Consider the following 18119-nt stretch of genomic DNA (forward strand, 5'->3'; position numbering starts at 1 on the left):
GCTACTGTGGTACTTCTGGCTGCTACAGCTGCAATACTTGCTCATATTCTGCCTGCACATCAGTGTGCAAGAGGGGACAGACTTGTACACTGCTCCTACAGCCAGGGACTGCTCTTTCCCCAATCCCACCTAACTAATTTATCCATCCCAGTGACTTGCTTTCAATGCCTTTTTCCTCATGTCAGCAAAATGCAAAAAAAATTGTATCCCCTCCCTTTTCTTGTGGGAGGGACAGATGCACCCAGCTGTGAGGTCTGGAAGAAATGGTGCAAGGTGGGGAGAGGAGGAAGAGGAAAAAAAGGACAGAAGTGTTATTCAGCTTATGCGTTTTTCATTATTCATGAAAGGCTGTAAACAAGATAGATGAACTGCAAATACACAATTTATTCATTCACTCACATCAGATGTTCCTCCATCTTCAGTTATTTTGTCTTCCTTCCAAGGCCACACAGTACATAATCAGCCTGTGGGATCAGGAGATTCGGTCTCTAAATCTTTCAAGGGCTTATTTTATGCAGAATTAGAAATTACAGCTGCTGTCCAAGGTGAGTAGTGTGTGCTGTCTTAGGCATAAATAAGCCTTTAGAGAAACCAAGATACAATGGGCTGCCATTTTACAGTCACTCCAAAAGCCGGAAATTTGGTAATTCACCAACTCCCACGTGGTGTGTTAATCAGAAAAATCCAAGAAAATAATTCTGGGCTGATATAACTCCGGGGGAGAGTATCAGTGGTATGTAACAGCAGTACATACTGGAAAGAATTTCCCTTGCTTGCCCTAGAATAAGCTTCTGTATATCACAGAGAAATACACTTATTTTATACACTGTTTACCTCAGGAGCTACAGACATGAAAGTATTTGACATAATTTGACATAATTGTCTAACAAAACTAGAAGAAGAAGAAATTAAATATGCAAAACCGTTGTTAGCCCAAAATGATAAATCCACTTCTATAGATGAACTCCTTCTGTTAGAAAGGAAAATTAGAAAAACTATCATTGTGGCTAACTTGTCAATGTCCTTCAACTTCTACCATCTTAGTATATAGAATTTTGCAAGGAATTTTAAAGATATAACATTAATAATTCTCCTCATGCTTCCTGCCAAACAGCTATCTGCTTTGTGGCTCTGGAGTGCATGTGTGAGATACAGCAACATACTTAATGTCAGAGTGGTATGCCATATCCACAGTAACCGCAGCACTTAAATGACACCGGCATCATGTGCAATGGCATGGCTATGGGGACATTATCAGTACATCTTATTGCCAGTAAATAATGACTGTCCTTTCAGTGAGATGTGGGCATTTGATGGTTTCTGAAATAATATTTTTCTTTATGCTGAGATAGAATTAAGAAATGAAGAGTCAAGAAGTATTTCTGAAGAGAATGTCAGAAGAAACCATGAAAGCTCTTTGCTGTAGACCAGAGACCTTTCCTATGCATATACAACCTCAAGCATGCAGCAAACCCTTTACCAATGGATTTGGCACCTTAATCTGTACCAAGAACATAGGAAGAATCGAGTCCAAAAGTGTTGACTTTGACTTGGGTACTTCTAGCACCAAGAGGGCGTAAAGGTAACTGCACACAATTCAGCATGGGGTAAAGAAATGCTGTGGGCTGAACACAATGCCCTCTGTTTCCTTAGGGTTACAGCTGTCACGTATGACAGTCTCATTTGATTGTAGGCCCCAGTTAAAGAAGTGACGACATGGTATCCACAGGGAAACTGAGGCTCCATCGTCCAGTGCTGGTCTGTTGCATTGATGTGTACAGCAAATATTACTGAAATGTAAGTGTGGAGATGTAGTTAAGCAGGCAGTTCTGGTCTGGGATGTCATCAGAGTCCCACCATAAAGCAGGTGTAATGGGTTATTATGACCGCCTCAAAGTGGTGCACTGGAGTCTGGAATTTATTGTAACACATCAAAGCAAAAGAAAGTTGTTTCGCAGGTGAGATTCTTGGCCCTCGATCACTATTGAGAAGTGATCACGCAACAGCCAAACCTGCTAAAGGAACAAACAGAAAACCAAAGAGCTTTCCTGCAACCTCCTTAGACTGATTGCTCATTGTGACATTTCAAAGCAAAAATCCCAGCTACCACAGTTAGCCATTCAACTTCTTCACAAAACACAGCTATCATCAGAATTGCTTTTGAGAGCTACTGCATTCTGAAAACAAAACAAAACAAAACCAAAAGAAACCAACTTTCTTCCAGTTCCAGAGCAACAAGAAAATCTATTTCTTCCACTGAAATCTGACAAATTAGAAGTAGAATAGAATCAGATACCATTTGCACATAAAATGAGCCCCCAGCCAAAATATCATGAAAAAATAAACAAGTTGCTAGGAAAATATAGATGTTCCTAAATATTTGCAGCTTCCATGCATCAGCAGACAAAACAGAGCAGATTCACGGAGAACTTTGCTTCCACACAAAATAACCGGACTAGGAAAAAATTACTAAGAGGTGGCAATATCTTTGGCTGAGTGATGGTGAAGCACAGACAAGCTCCCTTGGTGCCTGTGGGCAGATATTAGCTGGTGGTCAGAGCCTGGAACAGGAGGAGCAGCCAGGAGATGTGCTGAGCTGGGGTTCAGACCTTTTGGAGCTCTGACCACAACTAGGGTTGAGAGCAAGCAGTCAGACGGTGCACCTGTTACGCTGTGTTTCTTTGGAAAAAGAGGCATTAAATTAATATTAGATTATCTAATACAAAAGATAAACTATACGAACTTCAGTGTTACAAAACTTCAAAAGCACCACAGATGAAACAACTTCTTGGGATCAAAGGTTTATTTTTAATGACACAGCACTGGAAAACATAAGTTACAGATGACTTTTTGATACAGGATACATTATATATCTTATTTTAAAAGGATCTGTGAAGGTATGCTGCATAAATACATATAGTGAAAATATATTGTGTTTATTTCTTCTCAGAGATTAGTTCTGTTTCTTTTTCAAAATGTATTCAGCCAATTAAATAAAAAAGTATAGATTAGCATCATAACAGGTCCCCATCCAGATCATCTCATTGCAACTACTGCAGCTGGAAGAGGAGACCTAGCCATGCCTTCTCAAAGGTTTAGCAGCTTTGAACATGATGTTGTTCATCATCTCAGAATGAAAAATTCACGTTACAAGCACAGATACTGTATCATGTTTTGGCAATGGAGCAGCTAGTTTTGCTTTGGAACAAAACTGTTTCCTGTAATGCCAGACAGTGAAAGAGCAATGCTTGTACTGATGACACTACACAGTCAAAGAACTACGATGAAGTAATGAAAATGCATATATATCCATATGCACTTATATATACACATAAGTTTTTGTGTGTATATATATTACGCATGTCCAAAAATAACATTGAAAACGTTGCAGCAGTTAATTATTTTTTTAAACACATGAAACTTATAATAGTTTGACCTCATTACTACAGGATAACTAAATCTTCTGCAGTGCAACTCAATACAATACACTTAGTGCAGAGAAGTTAAGGTTTTGGTATTGAGGAGGCTAATTTCAGATTTCATGGGAAAGGACCAAATACAGGATTCACCATAGTTCTGACAAAGCACAAACAAACCTGTTGCCACGTACGTGTGAACAAATAAGGACATTTCTTTTTTATTCAATTTTTTTTCATGTACTGCTTCAGAAATTGCTAGTTTAACTGTTTGCATTCATGCTCATTTTGATATGTTTCAACAAGCTTTGTCTGGCACCAGTCTGTAAACCATTAACACCTTAAACTACAAAAAGGTGGGCTCCTGTGTTTCAAAGAGGTTAAAAACCTACTGACTGAGCTTCGTACCATGTTTGTCTGTCTGAGCGGAGAACTACTCCAGACGGCGTGTGAAGTTCTCTGGGAAAAGTCCTTTATAACTGTTTGCATCTCTGTACTGAAGCCACTCGGATTCCTTAATGCCCGTCAACCAGCCAGCCTCCTGTAAGGCAAAAGACAGAGTCTCTTAAAGTTCAGGTCTTCCCCCATCCTTGCTACGAGCTTCAGACCTGAAGACATTTCAGAGTCACATGGCTAAAAGATTTGGTGCTTTGGTTAAAAAGCAGCCTCTGATTTTGCACAGACTGTCTTCTCTGTTCTGCCAGACCAGAGTTTTGTGACACTGAGTTACTGTGAGCATATTGCATGGCTTTTATCCCATCTCACCCCTGGCTGAACTCAAAACTGGACAAACAATCTTCCAGGTCATCCAGTATTACACCAGATCTGCATTTGTGGAAATCTCTGTTGAGACTTTTTCAAAGCTGCTGCAATAACACTGGCACACCTGTGCAGTAAGAGCGCAGCAGCGGGCCACAAACACTACATGATACCATAGATGGGGGAAAAAATAGTTTTCAATCATCTGGATTTTTTTCCCCTGAGAGTTCTCTTCTCTCGTTCATGTACTGGCAGTCAGAAGAAATAACAGTTCTTGCAATCTTTGGAGTTATTTTCTCTAGAAACTCGAAGTTAGTTAATATGCAATTATTTTTTTAAAAGCTCTTGGAAATGTAAACCAGAACTTGACATGGAAAATTGCAAATGAAATCACCTGCAGTCCAAGCAACTCAAAGAGAGATATCTTATTGAAACGTGCTGCGTTCTCCTAAGTTTGATCAACTCCACTTGGAATAAACTCAGTTTGGTGTCTTTTAAAATGATCAAGCTGTTCTCATCTCACTAACTCTGTGCTTTGTTCCTTTTAAGAAGAGGAGCCAGAGCAAAGCCGTGATGAACAGGGAATTTCTAATGCTGTCATAGTATTATCGCACAGAGTATACAATGTGATAGAGTAATTTGTATGGATCTTCACATAGAGCACCAAGTCATGATTGCTCAGTGGCTGCATGTGGTGGTGCACTGGCTCTGTGTTCCAAAATAAGCAACATTAAAACAGATACAGCTTATGTATGGCATGGGCCAGGTACATTTCACCAGGGACACGTTTTTGAAGCACCTGGAATATCTGAGGGAAAGGAGAGAGGAATTGCAGCTTTGTAGCACAGGCAGTGTAGATTGTATGAAGGAAGGAACAGTTTTACTCAAGACTAATGGAAAAATTGAAGCCACTGTGGGACTGGTTTACTTCAAATGGGGGACACAGGCTGATGTTACCAGCTGTATTAGAATTATGGTTTTAGACAGGTCAATTTTGAGGGAGAATAAAGAATAGCACAGATAAAAAGACTCTGTATAAATCAACAAAGTACTTGGCAAGAGACAAAAAGATTAAGCTTTATGGTAATGTTAAACATGAAGGGCAGATATGTACTCAGTAATAAAGATATGACCAGAACGGTTTCAGAAATATGAATACATAAAGGTTTATTTTCTCCATCACTGCACACAATTTACTCCAATTAATGCTAATGGAATTCCGATGCACACCGCAAGAGAAGAATATACTTCATGGATTCACCAAGTGAAGATTTAGCATATTTAATGCATAACATCCTAAAAAAAAGCAGAATGAAGACAAAGCAGATTTTTCTATCCTTACAGCAGTGCCTTATTCTGCAAATACTGATAATAAAATCAGTTGAACTGCCTATGAGGTAAGATGCAGCATAATTTGAGTAAGGATGACAGAAGCTATGCCTATAAAAAAGAGCAAAGTGCCCTCCTAAAAGAAAAATCCTTTATTCTGAAATAAAATCCAAATTCAAAAACAAATTACTTGTCTCTTGAATTAAAGGAAAGCTCAGCTGAGATGATCAACACTGGTTATTACCTACTTTTGGACAGCAACAACCATGACAACAATTTCAAATACAGTCCCCAGCATTCACATATGCTTAGGGTATTAGAACTATTTTAAAGAAATATTTTAAATTCTGAGGAGTGCTCTTAGCCGCCTCACTAGGCAGGATCCAGCCCCCACCTCTCAACTCCAACATCAACAGGAGACTTCTCACCAACACTACAAGCACCAACAGATGCCCATGAAGCAGCTGGTGCCAGCAGTGTGCAGTGCAGTCTTCTCTTTTAAAGCAGCAGCCAAAAACCAATTCACTTCACTGCAATTCAGTTTATAACACGGAATAAAATTCTTTAAAAATTCACCTGAAATGCACTGTTAAGACAAAATGATATGTCTTAAATGAAATTAAATCATTGTTTAATCCGGTTTCAGGCTTCCAGAGGACAAAGTTAGCTTTACAGGCATGCAGCACATATACAGCAGCACCTCCATACATTTTGGCTGTAGGACAGCACAATTCGTGTGTGGTCTCAGTGTTCTACGTGGGTGAAATTGTATTGTTTCTCCAAATCCACACATAAAAGCCCCAAACATCTAGGGACTGGGTAATCTATTCTACTGCAATGTTAAGGCAGGATGATATATAGCAGTATAATGCACAATTTGTAGGTCATCTTCTATATTAAGTCTTGTGTGCATCTGTGCCTGTATAAAATATGGTACAAAGTAGCATAAAAAAAGCCCTAGACAACATGCTGTGGTCAGATCCTGCTATTAGCATATACCTGGGACTTAGTCTGTAGCCAAGTGTGTCATTTAGTCTCAAATGAAACCAAGTACAAAGACAAAATGAAAATCCTTGTGTTTTCTAACAGTAGTGACAACGTGAGAAAAAAGCTGAGACAAAGAAAAAAGTCCACAAAAGAAAGAACCACACGTTTTTACCTGATCAGCTGTGGTCTCAGAAGGAATTACTAGTACAATATCTCCTCGTTTTAAGTTGAGCTCATCAGCATTAGCTGCCTCGAAGTCATGCAGAACTTCGACCTGAAGAAAATAACACCAAACATATAGACATGACCTAAATGGAGACATTTTCCTAATGAAATTATCTGTTCAATCTTTAATGGAAAAAAAAAAAAAAGAATAATGTGTCTTCTTTATGGAAACACAGGTACATTCAAATCATTAAGGTCAATACTGGTTCATGTAAAGGTTTTCTATTAATATACTTTGGAAGCAGGGACAACTTAAGTATGTCTCCCTGAAAGCACCAAAGGAAACCAAAGATCCTTTCCCAAGGTTACAGAGAATCAAGGACAGATGATACTGCCAACACCCCACGAGTCCTGCCACCCTTAATCCTTCTGTGTAAGGAACTTGCTTTCATTACCCACTATTATTACCAGATCTGAGAGAGGGGTGGCAGAATTTTGCAAATAAAATTGGGAAAGACTCCCAGGAACTGGTATTTCAGACTTTCATTATCTTTTTGTGGCCACTGGATATTATTCTTGCTGTAAGCATCCATGGAAATTTGAGAGGGATGTAGAGCACTCATTTCAACAGGTGATCAAAGAGGCAAGTAATGGGAACCCTACATAACGTTTGCCCTGGAAAGAGTTCCCATCTACTGGCAGATGCCAAAAATATCTGTCTTTCAAAGGGGTGATTATTAAAATGCTGGCAGGATCAGCATGTAATTGTGAACAGACCATTTTAGCTAAATGGTTCTACCTCCTTAAGAGATGTGCTATTCTAATTTTCTCAAAGCACAGCCAGTTCCATGGTAAAACTGAAATAATGAAAGAGAATGGCATCAAGAACCAGACCGCAGGCATATACTCTGCTTCTCCTTATTTATGTCCGACCCAAGAGAGTGTGATGAAAAACAAAAGATGAACTATGTCAGCATGTATGAGTCAGAGTTGCGCGATACTGTTCACCCTCACCTTAATGTTATTCTCAAAGTTTGCTGAAAATATTGAGCAATAAGAATACACCAAGTAGAATGGCATACTTAGGAAGTGCTATGGGACTAATTAGTCTGAACTATGCAAATTATAACAGGAAGCATGTAAAGTTCATCCATCCTCAAGGAGCTTTTCTGCTGCTCAGTGATTCTGACGTGAGAAGCATTATGAAAGAACCTTGTGAACCAGGAAACCCTTGGGGTCTTGCCAGCCAAGGAGAGAATTTCTCGTATGCCTCATTAAACTTTTCTGTTTGATTACCGTAACAGTTTATAACGATAATATTACTAAAGTCACAGAATGACATTCTGGCTTCATTACTGTGAACTGTAGAAGTCCCATGGGTTTCAATAGCATCAGAACTTCCACTATAGATTTTCAGCCCAGAAAATGTCATTTTTTAATACAGACATAGAATGGTTTTGGTTGGAAGGGACCTTAAAGATCAAATACATTGTTAGTATATCAGATACATTGGTAGCATATAGCTGCCTGACTCTGTGGCAGTGCACTTTTGCTAAATATATTAATTTTCAGTAGCAATTTGTTGAGATGAAAGGGCTCTTATACTTTAGTGAGTCTTACAGCTACATAAGGATATGCACAGTGACAACGGTGTGCAGAAAATATATCTTCTCAGATTTCATATAGGAAGGAACAACACAATATTGAAGTTGTGTTTGTGCATATTTGTGTGTGCATGTGTCTGGCTGTTAAACCAAGCATCCTTCTGCCTCAGGAAATCCCCGCCTTACACAGACAGACACATCCACAAGGGCCAGATCTGAAGGGATCTCTAAGATAAGAATGAAGAAGCAGACCTTAAAGAGAAAGTCGGGTGGCATCGCAGAAGCTGTGTCTTCTGCTGGAACAGCCTGATCTTGAGAAGGTGCAGCCTGGGTTTCTTCAGCGGGTTTCTGCTCACTTCCAACTTGAGAAGTTTCACTGGGAGAAGCGTCTGTGCCCTGAGTGCCCACCTCTGCTGCGGCATCTTTGGACTCGTTCACGACGACTTCATGTTCTTCTCCCTCCCCCTCATTGTTTGATGCTGGCTCTATTACTACTGAAGGGATGCTGCTGACCTTTTCCTGAGGAAAAAAAAAATAAAGTACTTTATTTCAAGCAGGAAAACACAATCATTTGTTTATTGCACAGGACATATATGGGAATGGGGATTTCTTTCTTCTCCATAGAGGATTCTTACATTAAGACAGAAAACAGTACTTGTGCAAGAACATAAAGGAGTAATCCCTTCCCTGTTTTCACTGTTCCCCTTAGCTCTCCTAAGTCTACTTACTATATTACCACAAATCATTGCAGTAAACAATAAAAATGCTCTGCAGGTTGTTTGGGTTTCATTTTCAAGTGCATGGAAATTACCAGAACTTTCTCCTACACCCTGCTCTTAAATTTGGGTGGGTTTAGATAAAGCCATAATTTCTAGGTGTCACTGTCCTATATTTCTTTTGGAATTCAAGTCAGCAGGATAATAGTGATATAAAGGTGATGAAAGAAAGAAACGTGACCTATTTCTTTGACTGATTGAGGGTATTTCTCCTGATTTACAGCAATGTAACTGAGAGCAGAAAAAGGAAAAAAGCTAAGTAGGTAGCACCTGACCAATAATGAAGCCCAGGACAAAATACATATAATGAAACTTGTTGGAACATCCAACCTGAAAAAAACAAATTCACCAATCCTTTGCCAGACCATTCTATTCTAATGCACAGAAGAAATAATACTTGCAATGACAGCAGATCGCAACTGGCTGCCCAGCTGCAGGGTCTGCTCTAGTAGCTGTTCCCCAGCTCCTCAGAGGTTGCAGAAGAAAAGGCAGCAGACCAGAATCAGATACATAGCTTGACCGCCATGATTTACTTAAAACAAAGTAATGCTATTGATAGGACAGGGTGCCATGAGACAAGAAAAATCTATTTCTTTCTCTGCCTGTTTCTCCAGAAAGCCCTGTTAGGTTATATGTTAAAGCTTACCTCTGCAGAGGAGCACAGAGAGAAAACAGCAGGAGGCAGAGCCCAAACAATACCCCATCCATGCTGCTCCCAAGGAACCATCAGCCTCTCAAGTCCCATCTCCACAAACCCAGGTGAGTGCAGAGGCACAAAGGCAGGCTCAACCCAAATTAAGGACTCAGAAGAAGGCACATCCTATCCCAGGAGAGCCTCAGCCTTGTTACTGGACCTGGGGGCACAGAGCTGGAGCATTCTTCACAGAATCATTGAAACTCCTCAGCTGGAGGAGTTACAAGGGTCATCGAGTCCAACTCCTGTCCCTGCATAAGACAACTCCACAGTTCACACCATGTGTCTTGCCCCTCTTGGGCTGTTGAATCTATCCTGATTCCCCTAACACACTCTCTCATGCACCGACATGAGTTACCTGAGTTATATCAGCCTCCTTTTCTTCTCCCTGAGGTTTGTCACCTTCAGCAACACCCTCCTGTTCAGTGGTAGCAGCACTGTCACCAGCTCCTGCTGCCACAGCCACACCGGCTTCTGCTGCTGCAGCCCCCTCGGTGACAGGTACCACCTACAAACAACAGGAGGGAGCGACCATTCAGGGTACGAGTTCTAGGTAACTGCTGGAGAGACCATGGACTGCTCTGCAACCTCCTTGGGTGGTGTCAACCCATGGCCTTGGTTTCATTGAGGTTCCTCCTGATTTGTGGGGGAGAGCAGTGCTGGGGGGAAGCTGATTAGCAGGTGGGAGAGAGACATTTATGAAACCTCACCAGGCATGTTTACCAGAATCCTCAGGTGTCACTAGTGGACTTAGAGTTTGCCAAGGCTCTGGTGTTTTTTCCTTCTCTTGCCTTCAAGCTGTATTGTGGAATAAATTCACCACAGGTTTCTGCTGAGGAGAAGGAGCTGCAAGTTGTCCAGGGGTCCACAGGACCCTGTTACCCCCAGAATAAGACCTACCCTGTAAATAAGCCCTAGCATGATTTTTCAGGATTTTTGACAATGCTCGAAATATAAGCCCTACTCCAAAAAAAAGCCTAGTTACAGTTCATAAAAAGTCAGTTTAAACAGTGTCCAGGCAGCTATACCTGTAAAAAAGTAAGCATCTTTTGGAGCAAAAAATGTATAAAAGACCCTGTATTATTTTCAGGGAAACAGGGTAGTGGAGTCTGTTCTTGGAAAGAGGCTCCAAGCCTTCTCTAGCTACTATCACATACACCTAGACCTGTGCTGGCTTCAAAAATATTGCCTTAACTACAGCAATAGAGGGGAAAAATGTAACTGTAAAGATCTATAGCTAGGTCAGTATATAAAAACATATATAAAAGCCCATTCAGTCTGGATATGACTGCTGAAAAGTTAATGCATATTTTGTTCCATTTCTTGAGGTGGATAGAAAAGCACCTGCCTATAGATCAATGCTGAGTCCTTCATCCAGCAGAGACTGTTGCTGTAATTTATGTATCCCCCTAACATTTGTATTGGTACATATGAGTATATGCTTACAGTAAGAGATAAATACTTACAGTGGATTAATCTTATTAATCAAATTATCTTCAATGTGGAATTCTTAATGTATGGCAGATAGCACCAGGATAAAGAAAAAACACTGAATAAAACTTGTTTTCTAGGTACCAGTGTCAAGCTACAGTTAGCAGAATTATCTCTGATCTTCAGTTAACATCCTGATGCTCTTTGTTTCCTCAGTTTGAACTTTCCTCCACAGATGAGGCTAACTCAGCTGCCTTAACTCAACCTGAACTACCAAATGCAGCCAATGAAGGATGCCCTGTAGTAAAAAGAAGTAACATCAAAAGATATGGGCAGGTGTTGACATCTTCTCCTGTGACTTGCAAGGCATTCAAGTCTGCCACTCATAGTATTGCCAATTTTAGCAGCCTTGACCCAAGAAGGTACTCAAATAAATGATGAGTATAAAAGCCCTGGAAGAGGTTAGTAAGAAAGAGGGGGAACAGAGTGCATATCAGATTGATTTTATACTGCACATTTCTAACAGCATGCTGAAGAAATCGATCTTTCTGTCTGTTGTGATTAGGATCAACACTTCTTTTCTATTTATTGGATTTGTATAGCTCATTTTATTTCACTAAGGAGGAGAATACTAATTTACATGAATCAGCTCCCAAATGTCCTGCTGTGAAAGGGTGATGTTCTCACAGCCTGTGGCCATGAGTCACTGGATGTATACCACAGATTCCAAATTAGCTATCTCTAGTAGTACTATCGAAATTTGGACAGTTGCCCCATTATACCAACCAGACAGGGGACAAAGAAAAGGTCATCCAGATCCAGTATAACGAGGCCTGCCACAGAAGAACCACTTGCAGTTGTAATGGTAGCAGAAGCGAATGTTTCTTTACCCAGGCTGCAACCAATTCACGTTTGCACATTCCTCTCATTAACTCTGCTGTCACCTCCACAAAATGCCATGGATTCGGCAGCAGCAAGAAGGAGGCCGAGAAGAGGAGGAAGAGGAAGAGGGAGAGGAGGGCTACCAAGCCTGTGAGTGGGGGTCTGCCAAAGGAGCTCCCTGAGCTGTGCTGGATTTCCAGAGCTGAAGATCTGGCCCCATGGCTGCATTTAGAAATGGGCTGAGTAATTTTTATGACGGTTGGTTATAATTGCAGCTAAGCTAGCTAATGTAATGTCAAGAGGAACTAATCATCATGATTTAGGGAATACAGCAATTGCTTGCGAAGTCTTGGAAGACTTTTGGGATAGTACTGAAGAATTTGTTATGCAAGTTACAGTATCAGAGGGACCACCCTCCTCTGGAGGCCAGATATCAGCTTAGCAAAGAGCTTGATCTCTTATGGCAGCTCTTCTGCATACAGCACTTTAAACAGAACACAGAGTCAGACTTACCAGATTAGAGGCCTCAACTTTATAAGGAAAAGTGGTAATAGAATAAAAAGGGGAAAGATGATACATTTCAAAGACTTAGCCTTGATGCCCACAGGACAGTGAGGAATTCCTTCCATGTTTCTTCTTGGACCAGACTTCTTGTGAGTGACAAGCCAACACTAGAGAAGCAACGTGACACTCTTTTGTGTCAACACCAAGCTGGGTCTGATCTACACTTTCATCCTGTATTTTCTTGCTAGTGTAATTCTACTGATTTCTACATGGGTGTCACAGTGGTGGGCAGGACTACAGCACCAGTGAGTCCCAAACTCACTTCCAGTGACACTGGGATATGCTGGAGCCACAGAAATATCCTTGTCTCTAGCAGAGCTCATGCTGTTTTACAGCAGGGTAACAAACCCAAGCTTGGGCAGCTGGACTTATCACGTTCTGAAACCAAAGGCTTATGACCTTTTTGTGCCAAAATGAGTACCAACAAAAAAGAAGGTTGCCAGCAACTTGAGATACAAATCCTAAGTGATTAATGACTAGGAGTTACCATCTCTTTCTCAGTGCCTACTTCTATTCTTGCATTTAATATGTAGCCATTCAAATTGTGCTGCTCTCTGTGAACATTATAATTTCACTTTAGTACAAAAGGATTCAGGGTAAGTAGTTCTACCACCTCTGAAGAATTATAAGTAAAATACAACCATAAGAGTCTACACATGCCCAGCTTTACGTATTAATTGAGGTTTTCAGTTGCTTTATAATTTGATTTTAACTGTATCTAATTTGATATCCAATTTGTGCCTTAGAAAATAAACTCATAAAATTATTATTTTCAAATATCTGTTTTAGTTCAGGGCATATTGTTCTAAGAAAAAAAATAATAAAAGCTTTTTTTTTTAAATAAAGATGTTTGCAGGAAGGCTAGGCAAACAAATTTATGTAAAGTGTAAAGGCTACTGGGAATATATGCAGCTTATTTCCAAATGTCAATAGAAACAGCATGATATTTCCTTCTGCTGTGGAGCTACATTGTTCACTGCCCTGTGATATTTATCAGCCTATACTGCTACAACACACGGTTTCTAAGGCAGGTCCTGCATTAAATGAGATATGCTCTGATGTTAGAATATATACCACAGATATAGACATATCTGTGCAGTGTTAGAATAGATACTGTAGCTGGGTCACAGTCACATTGTATCAGGCTGCACATTGATGAGATGCAAATGACAATTATAATTTTTTGCCACAATTCTCTTGAAGATATTAAACCACAACCACTTTTGAGGCTGTTCATATGTACCTCGCTCTCTTTCTCAGCAACTCCAGTTGTCTCTTTATCCCCTGCCTCGACACTGTCCTGTATAAAGAGGAAAAATGATCGTCACCTTACTCATGATGAGGTAATAGCTGCAGAGAAATTGGTATTAATCAAGCTTGATGGAAGCAGGGCACATATGGGGTGAGATGAAATGAATGGCTGGAATTAAATGGGATGGTATCTAGCAAGTGGAAAGATTCTTGCTGACACATATCATCTGAAATAAAAGTAGTTATAGGGGAAAAAACCCCAAGATATAAAGTTTCAAGGTAAACTTTCTAAAATGCTTGCTTGTTCCACTCATGTTGGACATTTAAAGGTACTGTTCAAAAGAGGTGGGTCACAAAGTTCATGATTTTTTTTGCAGAATCACCTTTCTCTAGGCCCTTATTCAGTAGCACATGCAGCAGGTGCCTGACATTTAAAAAACTAGACGTGTGTCAGTGATTTTCTAGATGTCCAAGGGATCAAATGCACTGAACTCCCCCCAAACAGTACTTTTTAGCAGCACAGATGCCATTTAATACTAGGTCCTTTTTATCAGAAGCTGTAAGGCTGCCTGAGTTTGATGTTTTGGAAACCAGAAAAAAGGGCACAATTATTCCTCAGACATTTCAGGACAGTACTGCCCATGCTGGTTTCCAGTTTTACTGTAGCATTTACAGATTTAATCAGAGATTCAAACCAGGAACATCTCTTCTGCTTGAGCTTGGATTAGGTTTTAGCTATTGCTCTTCCTGACCTGCAGGTCAAAATCACTATGATTCAGGCTTGGTTTGGAACACTTGAAAGTGTTTTTCCTCTGTTCAGGTCTGACTCCTTGCATACACAAGCTATTTTATACAGACGCTCTGCTGAGGAAAGGCAAATCAATGCCACACTATGGAAATCCACTTTGCTAATAAATTTTGAGGCTGTTTTGCAAACACAGCCGGGTCAGACTTTTCAAAAGAAGGTAAGGGTGAATACAAATGCACAGCTCTGTGAGGGCATGGTAGTGCAGACTGTTCCCTTTCACAATCAGAATTTAGGAGACCTCAAGTGCTCAGGCTCCAGCTAAGTACCTGCACACCCCCACAACTGTCACTGCAAGATTTCTACAAGTTTCAGTTGAAATAGTTGCATGTTTCTTTTTTTAATAAAAGGATGCTGAGTTGTATTCAAACTTCATATCACTCATGTTTATTTCTGATCTAATCTTCTAGTATTGCCTGCAGTCACCTCATAAACCCCAAACATGTCCAGATGCCAGGGCAAGGCAGCTGCTGACAGCAGCGTTACCATAGAAACCTCTCACAGCTTTATCCCATTAAAAAAAACCCCATACAACAAAAACAAACCAGAGTGTTATATTACCTTTTTTATATGATTAATTTTTTTTTTAAGCTGATAAGCTTCTCCCAAGAAGCACCTGATTTTATACTAAGTTTGATGAGACTGCAGAGTGTCTTCAGTAGAAAAAATAATTATCAACAGCAAATTATAATTATTTCTTACTCTAGGGATGCACACAGCCACCCACAGAAGTCTCACTTTTTCTTTTTTTTTTCCTTTTTTTTTTTTTTTACAGAAGAGATGTACATAAATGTTTCTATTACCTGTAAAAGCTTTATGTCCAACTGCAAGTCAGTTGATAAATGCCTTCCCTACTTTTACTAATAAAAAGTCCAAAAGTGCTGAATTTCTGTCACCAGCTGTATTTAAGTCAATTTGCCTTCAGAAATTAGCATCATCATGCACTTTATAATTAGGAACGTGCCAGCCTCTGCCCTTCTCTTAATAATACCCTGGCAATATTCTCTGGTAAGAATTCCATTAACCCAGCTTTGGGCCTCTTTGCAGAAGAATCTAATATATACATATACATATTTTAAAATGAGGACTGTTTTCCAGACTAACTGAAATCATAGTTTTGGTAGGAAATGGGAAAGGAAGGAGAACTCCTCTTGCTTCCCAAAGCTAATTTAACTATGTGCACCAGTCAAATTAATAGCATTTTGCTTTTGCTATTGTAATGACCTGGAATTTTGTGGATGGTGGTATTTGAGAAGAAAGGCATGGTAGCATGAACTCTACCATTTTTAGGGCATTAAAGCCTTTAAAAGTTATGACTGAAAGAAGATATTAGTAAAGTAACAACCTGGTTCCATAAACAGAGAAAAATCTCCTTCTGAAGACTTCAACAGAATTATACTATTCTACATCAGTTTTCTCCCATATTTAAGAGCCATATACTTCAGTGGCCTCATTCCCCAACTTTGCACCTGCACTTAGCTGCACACTCAGAATTTGAACACAGTTGACCGCTCTTCTGTATCTAACTATTGTAACGCCCTCCCCAATGACATGCTCCCATATTTGGGCACTATGAATGGTACCTACAGTGGGTTCCAACCATAATTAGAAAATCCTCAAAGCTGCAGGCTGTTTCCCAGTCTCTGCTGTACTTGCTCAGTGTCGGCAAAGAGCTTGTCAGGAGGCGGTTTCACATATGCTTACACACAGCTTTGAAAAACACAGTATTTAGCTGAGTGTCTGACTCCCTTAATGAGGGAACATCAGAGTCCAGGCAGGCATCAGACTCAAAGCACTGAAAAGCTCTTTCCAAACTAATGAGCGTAACGGAAGTGAAAAAGCTGATCTCTGAGCAGTGCTCTCAACTCCAAGGGCTATGTCTTACATGCAGGAGAAGAAGAAAGGGAAATAACAAGATTTCACAAGCTTTCACTTTATTACATTGTCCTCATGTCATCTTTGTTTGAATGTGAAAAATTGCTGTGGTGAGACGGGTAGTATTATTTGAAAAAGAAATTTATCCTTCAGACTGTATCCTTTGGATTTTACAGCTGCCTTTGGGGAAGCTAGGGAAATAGGGAAACAACCATTTTGGTGTGCAGAAATCCATGCAAGCACTTTTTACCATTATTAATTTCGCTTCTGTTGGTGCACATGGTCATCCTGTCCCTTTAATTACCAAACATTTTGTCCTCTCTCCAAAAAAGATCAACTGTGGAAGGCTACTAATAAATACTTTTCCGTGGCATTTCAGACCTGAAGGACCAAGACAAAAATATGTAATGAGATCCCAGGAAGCAATTCTGACAAGCTCTTGGCAATCTTGTTCAGGCAGACTAAGAATCAGCAAGTAACTGAATCCAAAACTCCCTGAGCAGCAAGTGGTACTCTATCCCCTGGACTGTTCTCCCTCTAATTTAAATGAAAACCCTACCATAAAAATTACTGTGAAGCTCCTACAAAGAAGAATGCATGCCATGAATTTTCTAGCTTAATGGGATGTGACATAAAACTTAGCACAGAAAAATTAAACTGGTTGTCACTCTGAACTGGAAGTCACTAAACTATATAAAAGATTCCCAATAAGAAAGCATCTATCAATATTTTACAACTCCACTTTTAAAGTAAACTGTCACTCATAAAGCAAATGAATGCAGAACTGCTGTCGAGAAATGACATGTTTTCATCTTTTGCAACTCAAGTGTGCTTTTCTTTAGCTTTGATCATATTTGCCATTAATCCTAATCTTCAAAACTCTTCTTTGCAAGTCCTGGAAATCCCTTCCTGAAATAACAACGCCACTGAGCCAAATGCAGAATGACTCCAATTCAGACATTTTTAAAATCAACCCTTTTAGCTTATTTTCCCGAATTAGCCAGGACAACTTCATATTCAAAAAGCAACAAAAAACCAAGCACAGCAATCAAAACAGTTTAACTTCTATTTAATGCCTATGGTCTTCCTCCTGGATTGCTCTTAAATTGCCCAGCCCTTGCGCTGTGTTTCTCTCTGCTTTCTCCCAGCAGCTCTGCAGGCCTGTGCCTCGGCTACAGCAGCTGCCGACAGACCATGGTCCCGGAACTCCTCATGGGCAGTCACGCAGTAAAAAGGATAATCTGAAAAGGTTGTGCTGACCGACGAGCAGATGTGCAGTGCTGCAGCCACAGCCTAGTGTGTAATTAGTGCCTAAGATGTGCGACAGGCCTCAGAGCATTGCTTTGTCTTAGTGCGAGACAAAAAGGAGCTGGCTTTCTTTTAGAAAAATGGTGAACTTCTTTTGCAATTTTTTTCTTCATCAAATCCTTACAGATAATCAAAACAAAACCATCTAGAAACAACCTTTTCAGCTTCATTAATATCTGTTCTTCCACATAATTCCCTGCCATTCACTCGTGGGAAGAGGAGAGCTCCAAACCAATGACTGCTTTCCCATCCCTCCTCTCCCACCTTCTTCAT

At 40.1% G+C, this 18119-nt stretch overlaps 1 protein-coding gene across 1 annotated transcript in view; it reads right to left on the bottom strand.

The window, feature by feature from the left end:
- Positions 1-3849: 3849 nt before the first annotated feature.
- Positions 3850-18119, bottom strand: part of AMPH (amphiphysin) — a gene marked incomplete at both ends in the record, with an annotated part of 166595 nt that continues 152325 nt past the window's right edge. Inside the window, 5 exons of the mRNA XM_080338588.1 lie at positions 3850-3957; positions 6664-6765; positions 8513-8779; positions 10089-10238; positions 13851-13907. Of these exons, the coding sequence (XP_080194714.1) occupies positions 3850-3957; positions 6664-6765; positions 8513-8779; positions 10089-10238; positions 13851-13907 (684 nt within the window). The remainder of the gene's footprint in view (positions 3958-6663; positions 6766-8512; positions 8780-10088; positions 10239-13850; positions 13908-18119) is intronic.

The sequence above is a fragment of the Nesoenas mayeri genome (genome assembly GCF_963082525.1).
Source record: "Nesoenas mayeri genome assembly, chromosome: 2".
Classification (NCBI taxonomy): Eukaryota; Metazoa; Chordata; class Aves; order Columbiformes; family Columbidae; genus Nesoenas; species Nesoenas mayeri.